The sequence below is a fragment of the Phascolarctos cinereus genome, unplaced genomic scaffold (assembly GCF_003287225.1).
Source record: "Phascolarctos cinereus isolate Bilbo 61053 unplaced genomic scaffold, phaCin_HiC Scaffold_4;HRSCAF=312, whole genome shotgun sequence".
Classification (NCBI taxonomy): domain Eukaryota; kingdom Metazoa; phylum Chordata; class Mammalia; order Diprotodontia; family Phascolarctidae; genus Phascolarctos; species Phascolarctos cinereus.
The window spans coordinates 528277702-528290497 of record NW_027555847.1 but is presented as its reverse complement, the minus strand read 5'-3'; the positions used below and the strand labels follow the sequence as shown (position 1 = coordinate 528290497).

Sequence of the window (12796 nt, the reverse complement as noted above, 5' to 3'; positions counted from 1 at the left end):
AGTACTTCAACAAATAACAAGTACTTCAAACTGCAGCTGAACTACAGTTCTCAAAGAATTTCTTTTTCCTTGTTATTCCTGATCTTTAAGCACTTGAATGAGTCTCATTTATGCTTCTTAATATTTTTGGATCATTAGATTTGAGTTAATTAAACTTAAAAGTTTCAGGTAGTAATCTTTGTCCTATTTTTAGTTAATTAAAATAGTTCCTTCAGGACAGAGGAGGGGAATAATTTTTCACTTTGCATTTCAAATGCTTTTCCATTTTATCTTTATATTTAAGGCAAAAAATCTTTTTGTGTTAGTATTTTTTTGAGTAATTTTCATGTTCATTGAAATAAACTAGTCAGATTTATATTATGTTATGTAAATCTTAGTAAACTAGCAGGAGAAACTAAGAATTCTTGGTATATTTCTTAAGTAAAGATGAATAGGCAGTTTATCCAGGTGTCAATTGTGTATATAGAGCAATTTGTGAAACTGTAAGTTACTCAATTTTGAAGGCAGTTTGAAATAAGTATTATTTATTTATCAGAAGTAAAAGTCCTAAATTATATTTTTCTTAAATCTAAAATTTATAAGTACCTAAGATTATATGTTTGGTTTTCAGCTAAAACCTTAGTGATAGGATGCTTACTAATATATATTAAAAAAGTATTTAATGCTGAAGTTTGAAAGTTGAAAACATAAAATTGAAATGCAGGCATTACCTACTTAAAAGTAACAGGATATACTATTTGGTAATTATAGTTACCTAAATATAGCATATATAAGTTTAATAACTTAGTTTTAGGAGAAGCTTTGGGATGTAGTGAATAGCAAACTGGCCTTGGATTCAAGAATACCTCAGTTCAGGTCACTCTGACATGTATCTGAGTGACCCTGAACAAGTCCTTAAACCTCTGAGTGCTTCATGCAACTCTCTTAAGACTAATTTGCGGACAAGATGTCTACTTGCATTGAAACATGGAGTTTCTCCATCTGGGAGTTGCCTATGATGCCAGTGAAATCACAAGTCTGCTCCCTGTATCTGTTTACTAAGTTTTAGTTCACAAAAGTATACTGTGAATTTCTCTATTTTGACCTCTTTCTTTTTCACGTTTTTAGTGAATTGAGTGTTCCAACTGTAGTTGCAATAAATACTTCAAACCATCAGTATTTTCTGCCAGCTAGACATATTGAGAGTCCTGAAGATGTGATGCAGTTCATTAATGACATTTTGGATGGCACAATAGAAGTAAGTAGCTCAATTCAGTTTAAATAAAACTGTAAAGCTATTTGGTCAGTCTTTTTGCTCTAAAGGGTATGGTAAATAAAGTGCCAAATACCAGCCTTTTCTTAAGCCTCATTCTGTAGCATTTGAAACTGAAATCTATCCCCTGCTTCTCAATATTGTATCTTCCTTTGCCTTCCATGACACTTTATTCTCACATTCCTCCTGATTTTCTGATTTTTCCATTTTTTTCATCTTTCTTCTCACATGTAAGAACTCACTTAGAAGGAATCTCAGTGGTTACTTATTCCATTCCAAACCTGAGAGATAATCTCAGTAACAAATAGAAATCTAGCTCTTATGCATGAGAACTTCCAATATTGGAAGTTCCTCTGTCTGCCTAGGCATCCACTTTTAGATAGTTTAAATAGGAAATTTGTACATCAAGCTAAGTATTATTTCTATTTCTGTCTTCTGGCCAAATTTAAGAAATCTAATCTGTCTACCACTGAGCTGACCTTTACATGTTTCAAGGCGCTCAAGTCCTTGCCAAATCTTCTCTTCTCCAGACTAAGACCCCAAGTTCTTTTAACTAGTCATTATTTGCATGATCTGCTAACCTCTGAACATCCTGATTTCCTTCTTCTAAACAAGCTTTGGGTTTTTTATTATTTGAAAGTATCTTCTAGTAGCAATTATTATATGATGTAAAGAGAAATAAATAAAAAGATTAGCACTTTGTGTCTCTTTAACTTATATTTTGTCTGAAATTTCAGGCCCGGGGTGGTGATGGAATTTTGCAGAGATTGAAAAGAATATGTTACGATGTCAGGACTACTGTTGTGGTAAGATTGTTTTCTTGGGGGGGAGTAAATAATAATGAAAGATGGATAAATTTTTGTGATTCATCCAGAGTACAACTTCATAACAGTAAAATCTCAAAGCACAGATGAGTAGAAGATGTATTTTGAGTTTTTCTTTTTCTAGCAACAAAGATCCTTTTATTTTTTCTCTTAATGGTGTTTTATTTTGTTTTTCTGATTACATGTGAAGATAGTTTTCAACATTCATTTTTGTAAGATTTTAAGTTCCAAATTTTTCTCCCACTTTCTCTTCCCTCCCCTTTCCCCAAGATATCAAGCAATCTGATATAGATTAGACATGTACAATCGTGTTAAACATCCTTGGACATTAGTTGTGTTGTGCAAAAGAAAAAGAACAAAAGGAGAAAACCATGAGAAAAAAAAGTGAAAATAGTATGCTTTGATCTGCATTCAGACTCCATAGTTCTTTGGATGTGGATAGCAATTTCCATCATGAGTGTTTTAGAATTTACTTGGATGATTATATTGCTGAGAAGAGCTAAGTCTTCCATAGTTGATCATTGCTTATTGTTGCTGTTAATGTTTCCTGGTTCTGCTCATTTAACTCTGCATCACTTCATGTAAGTCTTTCTAGGTTTTTTTGATGTCTGCCTGTTTATCATTTTTTATAGCACAGTAGTATGCCATTTCATTCATATACCACAACTTTTTCAGCCATTCTGCAATTGATGAGCATCCCCTCAAATTCCAATTCTTGGCCACCACAAAAGTAGCTGTTACAAATATTTTTGGGCATGTGGGTCCTTTTCTTTTTTTTATGATCTCTTTGGAATACAGACTTAGTAGTGGTATTGCTGGATCAAAGGGTATGCAGAGTTTTATAGTCCTTTGGGCATAGTTCCAAAATGGTTGGATCAGTTCACAAGTCCACCAACAATGCATTAGTGTTTCAATTTTCCCACGTCATCTCTAACATTTATCATTTTCCTTTTCTGGCATATTAACCAATCTGATTGGTGAGAGGTGGTACCTCAGAGTTGTCTTAATTTCATTTCTCTAATCAATAGTGATTTAGAGCTTTTTTTTTTTCATATTGCTATAGATAACTTTAATTTCTTTCTCTGAAAACTGCCTGTTTATATCCTTTGACCACTTATCAATTGCGGAATGACTTGTAGTACAATTTTGACTCATAAATGGGGCCTTTATCAAAAACACTGGCAGTAAAATTCTTTTCCCAGCTTTCTGCTTTCCTTCTACTTTTGGTTGTATTAGTTTTGTTTCTGCAAATCCTTTTTAATTTAATGTAATCAAAATTATCCGTTTTGTGTTTTATGATGTTCTCTGTTTCTTCTTTGGTCATAAATTCTTTCCTTCTCCAGAGCTGACAGGTAAACTGTTCCTTGCTCTCCTAATCTGCTTGTGGTATTACCCTTTATGTCTAAATTTTGTACCCATTTTGACCTTATCTTGTATATGGTGTGAGATGTTGGTCTGTGCCTAGTTTCTGCCATACCTATTTTCCAGTTTTCCTAGCAGTTTTTGTCAAATAATGAGTTCTTATCCTAGAAGCTGGAGTCTTTGGGTTTATCAAACAGTAGATTAGAGTAGTCTTTGATGACTATGTCTTGTGTACCTAACATTCCACTGATTTACCACTCTACTTCTTAGCCAGTACCAAATAGTTTTGATGATTACTGCTTTATAATATAGTTTTAGATCTGATATGGCTAGCCACCTTCCTTTGCATTTTTTTTCATCAATTCTCTTGATATTCTTGATCTTTTGTTCTTCCAGATCAATGTTATTATTATTTTTTCTAGCTCTGTAAAATAATTTTTTGGTAGTTTGGTATGACCCTGAATTAGTAAATTAATTTAGGTAGAATTGTTATTTATTTTTTTTAGAGTTGTAATTTTTATTATATTAGGTTGGCCTACCAATGAACAATTGATATTTTTCTAGTTGTTTAGATCTGACTTTATTAGTGTGAAAAGTGTTTTGTAATTGTGTTCATATTCCTGAGTTTTTCTTGACAGGTAGACTCCTAAATATTTTATATTGTCTACAGTTATTTTAAATGGAATTTCACTTTCCATCTCTTGCTGCTGGGCTTTTTTGCTAATAAGATGTGTTTTGAATTAACCAGACTTAAACCATTTAGTGGGCAGCTAGTTGGCAAACTGGATAGCATGCTACTCCTGAATTCAGGAAGACTCATCTTCTTGAGGTCAAATCTAGCCTCAGACACTTACTAGCTGTGTAACCTTGGGTAATTCACTTAACCCTATTTGCCTCAGTTCCTCATCTGTAAAATGAACTGGAGAAAGAAATGGTAAACCACTCCAGTATCTTTACCAAGAAAACACCAAATAGAGTCACAGAGAGTTAGACTAAAAGAATGAACAGCAATGAACCATTACATATTTTTTATTGACAAATAATCGAGTCTTCTGGAAAATAGTAGTTGCTTCTAAGGATTTGTGTAAGGAAATGAGTTAACTGCAATTCAATATTAGCTAATTAAAAGTAGTATATAAAGTCATTCATATTATCTAGTCATCTATATAAATGACTTTCCTCTAATTCCTATGGTTAATGCAAAGAGGTGGTTAATTTGAAATACTAGGTGGAAAATTATTCTCTTGCTATGCCTTTTTTTTTTTTTTAGGCAGTTGGGGTTAAGTGAGTTGTCCAGGGTCACACAGCTAATAAGTATCAAAAGTGTTTGCTATGAGGCTGAATTTGAACTCAAGTCCTCCTGACTTCAGGGCTGGTGCTTTATCCGCTGCGCCACCTAACTGGCCCTCTTTTGCTATGTCTTCAATGAATTTTTTAATTAACTTGAAATACGTAAAATGTCCTAAGAAATAAGTGGACTTGATAGACCACTATTACTTGCTTATTGTACGAATGGGTAAAATTTTAACCCTCATTCCCAACCTCTACCCCTGCAAAAGTGTAAACTAAATAATTTTTAAATTAATTTCAAAGGAGTAAAGTGTTCAGTATTGTTGAATGCTGTAAATCTCAAGAATACCTAGCTACTTGAGTTTTTAGCGATCTGTGAGAGTCATTTTCCATATAGTAGTAGGGATAGATAGAATAAAGAAAATTAAAGAGTAAATGGGTAGAAGAAACCAAGACCATGGAGAGTGATGGGTAGATTACAATTGAATTAAAGTAAATATAAATAAATTAAAGGATTGTCAAGTAGCATTGGGGGAAAGCACCAAGTTCAAGATCTTAGAGGTAGATAATATAAATTCCTTGGCAGCAAAGACTAAAATATGTTATGCTTACATTCTCTATGCCTTACATAGGCCTTGTATGTATTAGACTCTAAATGTGTGTTGAATTGGAATATTACTATATGAGGTTGATATTTGCCCAAAATATAGTTGAGCATTAGTGAAGTAGAAGAGCTGATAAAACTATCAGACGTTGGTATCAAATGGATGTGTAAGGGAAAGGTGATAAGAGAGATGAACAACTTGGTAAAGGTAGCAATAGATCCCGAGTGTTGGTTATTGGATACTTTGGAGATTGTGGCATAGTCTGATGACATGGACTTCAAATGGTTAGTAGATGGAGTGCTGTTGGCAGATTGTTGAGTGGCACAATTCAGTGGGAAGCAGATGAACCTTCCTCCTCTTCCATGCCCATGGGGATTTAGAGAAAGGAGAGTGGTAGAAAGAATATAATTATCATCCAAAGAAACTGGGTTTTGGTCCAAGTTGGAAATTTAGTAAAGTAAGAAAACATGGCACTGTGGAAAGGAATAATAGGGGAACACATTCCGTTAGATTAAGGGTGAAATGAGATGTGTGACTAATGGATTGAAATGAGATTTCAAAAATATGACAGAATGGAGGAATTTTTGCCTAGAGCAGCAATAACAGAGGTGGATACATTAATGCATTGGAAGGGAAATGAGGAACACTTGTTAGTCATATTAATTGGAAAAACTGGCGGAAATGAGATTTCAAAGTCGAACAGAGAGACAGAAACTAGCGGAGAAGTTAAGGAGGGAGAAAAGGATCTAATGATTGTAAAAGTTGGCATTTCTGTAGCAGAGGTTCCCAAACTTATTTGGCCTACAGCCCACTGTAAAAAAATTACTCAGTGCCCCCCTGGGGTTAGATTAGGTTAACTCTTATTTTTATTTAATGGCCTCCCGAGGCTACTATTTCTCCCCTCCTTTCTTGCGTCCCCCCGCACCCCTACATTGTTCCAGTGCCCCTCAGGGGCGTGGTGTCTCCTGCTCTGGGGACTCTTGCAAAGGTTTTGAGAGTATGTTACATAATTTATCTGATTCATGCCTCAGAAGGTTTATATTTGTCTCCATTTTACAGATAAGGACACTGAGACCTGAAGGAGTTAAATGATTCATTCCAGAGAGTAAGAAGAACTAGAATTTGAACTTGCATTATCTGACTCCATATCCAGTACTATTCTCACACCATAATTCCTTTATTCTAAGCATAGGATTCAGTTGTCAGTACCCAAAAATGTTCCTTTTAGATTACTGTGAGAATCTAAATTTAATAAATAATGATAAAATCCGATTGAAGGAAATGTATTAAATAAACCAGTAGGCATTTATTTAAACACCTTTGTGCCGGGCACTATGCCATGTGTTGAGGATACAGAGACAAAAATGAAATAACCCTCGGGCACAGGTAGCTAATATTCTATCAAGGAAGACAACATGTATATATATAAAGTAGACAGACAATAAATACCAAGTAATTTGCAAAAATATGCACTAGCAAGTGGGACATCAAGAAAGGGTTTATGAAAGTTAGTGTGTAAGCTGAGCTTTGAAGCAAATAAGGGATTCTAAGAAGAGGTGAGGATCTAATTCATTCTAGGTATGGGTTAATGGTGAGGGAGGGACAGCCAATGGAATGTTCAGAAAATGTGAGAGGGAGTCATCAATGAGAAAGAGCAGGAAAGCCAATTTAGCTGGACCTTAGAGTATATAAAGGGGAGTAATGTATAATATGCTGTAAAGGTAAGTGGTTCCATAATGTGAAGGTCTTTAAATACCTGAAGAGTTTATATTTGATCCCTAGAAGTAATAGGGATCCACAAGTTTATTCAGCAGAGGAGTGACATGTTCAGATTTGTATTTTAGGAATATCACTTAGGCATTTGTAAATAGGGATGGATTGGCATAGGCAGAGACATGAGGCAAAGAGGTCATTTAGCTGACTCTTGCAATAGTACAGCTGAGATAGAATGATGGCCTGAAGTAGGGTCAAAATCAGTCTCATATAGATAAGGGGATAGATGAGTTTAATGAATGGATAAAGCATTTATTAAGTTCTTACTACGTGCAAAGCACTGTGGTAAGCCCTGGGAATACAAATAGAAAAGAAAGACAGTTCCCAGTCTTAAGAAACTCACATTCTAATGAGAGAGACAACACATATGGGGAAGGTTTTAGCTCCAAGTTATGTGGAAAGGGCCCTTGATTTTTAGGTTACCACAACAATGCAGATGGTAGTGCTTCTTCTTTCATGTCATTTCCAATGATAAAGTCCCATCAGTTTCTGATAACGAACCATTGACATGTCTGGGCCTTTAATGGTGAGAGGTATTGTGCAAATAGGATTCATAATACTTGGAAACTGATTGGATCCTGTAGGGTTAGCGCGAGAGTAAGAATTTGGGAATGACTGCATGGTTCAAACCAGTGTGACTGGAAAGATGGTGGTTTTCTTGATAGAAATAGACAGGTTTGGAAGAGGAGTAGGTTTTAAGGGAAGGATACTGAATTCCATTTTGGGCATGTTGACTTTGATATGCTGACAGCGATCTAGTTAAAATTGTCCAGTAGAGTGGTTGGTGACGTGGGAGTAGTACTTAAGGCAGAATGAGGGCTAGTTATGTTGGTCTAGGGTTAATTTGCATTGGCCTTTGTACAGACGATGGAAGTTGATAAGGTCACCAACTTAGATAGTGTAGTGAGAGAAAAGGGAACAGGAGAGAGAGTCTTGGGGTATATCCACCACAGTTAGGGGGTGCAATACGATTGCTGATCCAAAGAAAACTGGAAAGTAGCAGTTAAATGTATAGGAGGACTACCAAGAGAAAACAGTGTCACAAAATACAGAGAAGAGAGAATGGCTATTAAGTTATTATTCAGTGTTGATTTTTGTCCAAAGCGCTCAGAATACAAATAGACAAATATCTGTACTCTAAAGTTTATATAATAATTGGAGAGCCATTATATAAAAGAAAGTTCAAATGCAGAGTGAGTGGAAGGGCCCAGGGTATAGTGACACAGGCATTTTTAGGTACTACCAGTGAGCCAAGATGATAGTGACTGGAAGTTTACAGGGTGAGAGACAAGATAGAATTCAAATCCTAAAGAGCCTTAGGATGCAGTGGCAGGGCAAATAGTAAGACCTAGTCCTCATCCATCTTACTTAGAAGAACTAGGTTTGGTGATTCCCATCTTGTCCAAGCAGTGTGAGCACTAAAGGAGATCAAATGTGTTCTGGGTGGCCCCATTGCCCCTGGTGGTAACATCTTTCTGCCCTCTGTCCCAAATAGGAAGGAAATAGCAAACCAAGCTGTTTGCTATTGTGTTTTGTTAATGTGCCCAGTAGATATTGAGATAGATCAAATGAAGAGCAAATCAAACTTAATACATTCACTATTTTAACTGTTTCTTAGAAAGAAACTAAAACCCCCAGATTTTGTGTCTTTATACTTTTTGTTTTACTACTGTTTGTTACCATAGGTATGTAAATTTGTTAAATTTAAGTTGTTCTATGTCGACAATATGAAGTAAAAATATAGATGTGTTGAGTTGAAACTTAAAATGTTTTTAAGTGACAAAAAAATCTAAATAGAACTGAGTTTTCCTTCTTTTTTCTACAGTCTGTATTCAGAAGCTCGCCATTTTTGGGCTGTTTTCTCTTTGGCCTGCCACTGGGTGTCATCAGCATCATGTGTTATGGAATCTACACGGCTGACACAGATGTAGCTTATACAGAAGAACGAACTGAAGTATCTAAACAGGAAACTGAAACTAGGGATGTAAGAGATGAAGGCAATGAGGAAGAAAAAAAGGAAGAAAACAATGGGAATTCTTTGGTACTCTCAGATGCAGAGCAAGAACCCAAAGATATATTGGAAAAGAAAAATGACTAAGTCTTACATGATTTAGGTTATTTGATAGGATTTCTAATTAAAAAAAACTTATTTATTGAATTTAGCCATTTAATCATGATCTTTGCCGAGGAAACATCTGATCTGTGTTTTGCTAATATCAAATCCATGGATTAAGATCTTCTCATATTTTGGGGAAAAGGTGTCTCATATGGATAAGAAATGAAATATTTATGTAACTTTTTTAAGCAGTCTTCAAAGTTTAATATTGACAAACATCATAGTAAGAAACTAAATCAATTTGTATATTCCTTCATCTGAATATTATCTGACAAAGTTGAGGTTCTGGGGCAGAATATTTGTATCCATCAGTCAGATAGAAGACACGTTTTCACTTAGAACTATAATAACAATCCCAATTACATTTTTGAAAACAATAAAAGTAGGTGTTTATTCTGGCCATTTCAAAGACAGGTACTTTGAATGTGTAAGACTTGTAATGATTTCTCCCACATATAACAATTCATGTCATTCAGGCTTTGGTAGATAAAAATAATTTGACTTTACATAGCATGCCAGTTTTGTTTTAATGGTTAAAAGAACAGATTTTACTTTTTTGCATTATCATAAAATCTGTGTATAGGTGTACCCCAAGCCCCAAATCAGCAACCCTGTGCTTGCTTAACCCTTTGTCTTAAGTGAAATTACTTAAAGAAATATTTTTAAATCAGTCAAAATTGTTACATTCGCAGTTATTCCATGAAAATGTATACTTTGTTACTGCATAGGCTGTATTTAGGTAACAGTGTTTTTAAAGTTATTGGCATAAGCTTATTATGACAGGTTATGTAATGTTATAAAACAAAAACTCATGTAAAAGGCTATCTGATAAGGTCATCTTCTACACCTCTCCCCATTGTCCCTATCCTTTCATTTTATATGTTTATTTAAATACTGCACTAAATCTATACAGAGTGATATCTACAAATTTTTATTTTTACATGACAGTGTATTTATTTTAGTTTGGGTTTATATTTTATCATTTTTATTTTAGCTGCCATAAGAACAGTAAGCTATTAGTTGTTTGTGTATTTAATCATCACAAAATTAAGTTATCCATATAATGTATTTTTCTTAAATATTCAATTATGAAAATGATTTCTAATTCAAGCCCAGGGTACTGAAAGTATAAGTTTTCTTACCTTCTGTCCCAAGGAGCTAACCTTTGATTAGAACTGATGCCATGAGATCACCATAGAAAATAAACTTAAATTCTTGATTTTACAAGTACTGAGGCAATATTAAGATCAATTTTATTATGATCCCTTGGGCTTATATTTTTAAATGTTTCTTATTGTAGCACTCATTCTTTAAATACATGCCAGCTTCATTACTTTTTATAATGAAACAAATATGCTGTGGCACTGAATTATTATATTCCTAAGTGAAATTTCGACTAGTACAGGTATACTGTGTATAACTTATTGGCAAATTCTGTTTCAGGTAGTACTGATTCATTTTCTTTTGGACATGAATGTTAGCTTTCTTATTCTATAACATTTAAATTTGTACGGCCACAGTGCAAAGTTTAGAAAATTACCAATGCCTACATTGAGAGTCAGTGTACGGTGTGAATGCTAAACAATCATGGATATGAAGAAATTGTTATAGAAAAGATCATTGATTTCTTTTGACCATGTATCTTTGTCAGATTTAGTCATCAGCATGATTTTGGACCTTGAAAATCAAGTATCTGTCTATAATCGCAACCTAAAATGAATGACCTCAGGAAAAATTACAGCCTATTTTAAACACAGAATAACTTAGTGACCTTACTATGTATTCTGAAGGTTCATGTTTGTGATATAGTGTTTGGATCTTCATTTCTTTTCTCAACTCTAAAACTTTGCCCCAAATTGTTCTTTGTTCTGCTTTCCATTTTCATTTTAAAATTTCCACATCAGGGAGACTTTAATATTAGTGATTTAGGAATAGAAGACTCAATTTATCCTCTTAAAAAACTAGGTCTTTTTTAAACTTCAGAGTAGAATTTATAAAAAATGTTGTTTCATCTGCCAACTGATTTAATAGAATTCTTTTTTGTTTATTATTATACTTTTCTTCCACAATCCCTTTGCCCTGGAAAAATTGTAGCAAAATTAGGTGGTCAGAAAATATATTTAAAAGTGAAACTCCTTTTTTTTTTTTAAAGAAGAATGTAGTTACCAGTGGTTCATGGGGTGCATCATGTTAAAATGAAACAAGTACAATATGAAAAATAATGTAATTTGGATTTCTGCTTCTGCTTTAACTTTGTGTTATTTGGTGTGTTGTTTTTTTTTATTCAAGCATAATTTTGAGTATGCCATATGGAATTCAGAAGGGTTGCAGATGCCTGCTGCTAGTAAACTGGTGCCTGGGTAATATTTAAAATAAGAGTTTTTTCAGCATTTCCAAAGAGAAATTGGGTTCATGGTTTTCTTTGCCTATATGCTTCTCCCCAAATTCTCTTTGTTTTTTACATTATTTCTTTCTATAGCTAATAGAGCCTAAAACTTTATTGAGGAGTCTTCTGATGAGAATTTCCATCTCAGAGTTTCTGTATTTTCTCTAACAGATAGTGCTTGCTGGTACCTGCTGTGGAAATAATATACCAAATATCTAGTGGGCTGTCCAGTTTAAGGTTGCAGAAAGGCATATGTCTCACTCAGGTACAGATGAGTTGTTAAAATAACCAGCTATGCTGTTTAAAAAAAAAATAACAATTTAAATGCATTCACATTCCCATCAGTACTTCATCCCAGAATTGCATTTCTGTGGAGTGAAGAGCAAAAAATCACATACCTGTTCTTAATATCTTGATATTGTTGTAATAGTATGCAAAAAGACTGGTTTGTGACTTAATTTGTGAGATTGGTTTTGGCATTTTATTTTTATATATATATTTTTTCTTGAAGGAAATTAGACATCTAAGTCCAAGAGAGGGCAAAAAATAATTTTCTATTACTTTACCTTGGACTAATTATGTAAGAATTTCTGAATATCTAATATACTGAATTTATGATATGCTGCCTTATGGTACTGCTTGTAAACTTTTGTTTTTCTACAATAAATTAATTGAAAAAATGTTTAGTTGTAATGTATTTTTATTGTTTAACGTATACTAATATTCTACTTAGAATTGGGTAGTTATTTATGAAATAGAAATGAAGTAGGGGGCTATTACACCATAGCCCCCAACCTTCGTTCTGTGAATTTGTTGGCATCTTGATGCAACCTGTGTAACCAGATGCAAGCTGCTGCATTTTTTTTCTTTATAACAACTATTTTTGTTAGTTTTGTTAGAGTTGACATTAAGAATGTCATTTTTCATCTCTAAGATTCAAAAATGGGTCTTGGTAAGTGTAAATTTGCACTAGTGATCTCTAGTTTGAGTAATAAGCCCTTGCTGACTTTAAGAAGCACAAACTGCCCCCACATATTTTTTAAGACCATTGGATGTTCCAGAGTCCACTTTGTATAATATTTTTATCATGTGATTTGATAAAGTATGCTCATTAATTTGTTCTCCCTCCTATTTAGAACTGTTATAATGAATATTGACTGTGGAGAAGTGCTAAATCATTAGAAATGT

At 33.9% G+C, this 12796-nt stretch overlaps 1 protein-coding gene across 2 annotated transcripts in view; it reads left to right on the top strand.

Annotated features, from left to right (window-relative positions):
• The window catches only part of TMX3 (thioredoxin related transmembrane protein 3), a 93663-nt gene extending 81373 nt beyond the window's left edge, over nt 1-12290 (top strand). For both annotated transcript variants that reach the window (XM_020985619.2, XM_020985620.2), the window contains exons 14-16: nt 1108-1237; nt 1990-2058; nt 8932-12290. In XM_020985619.2, the coding sequence (XP_020841278.1) occupies nt 1108-1237; nt 1990-2058; nt 8932-9204 (472 nt within the window). In that variant the 3' untranslated portion in view covers nt 9205-12290. The remainder of the gene's footprint in view (nt 1-1107; nt 1238-1989; nt 2059-8931) is intronic.
• Nucleotides 12291-12796: the final 506 nt, after the last annotated feature.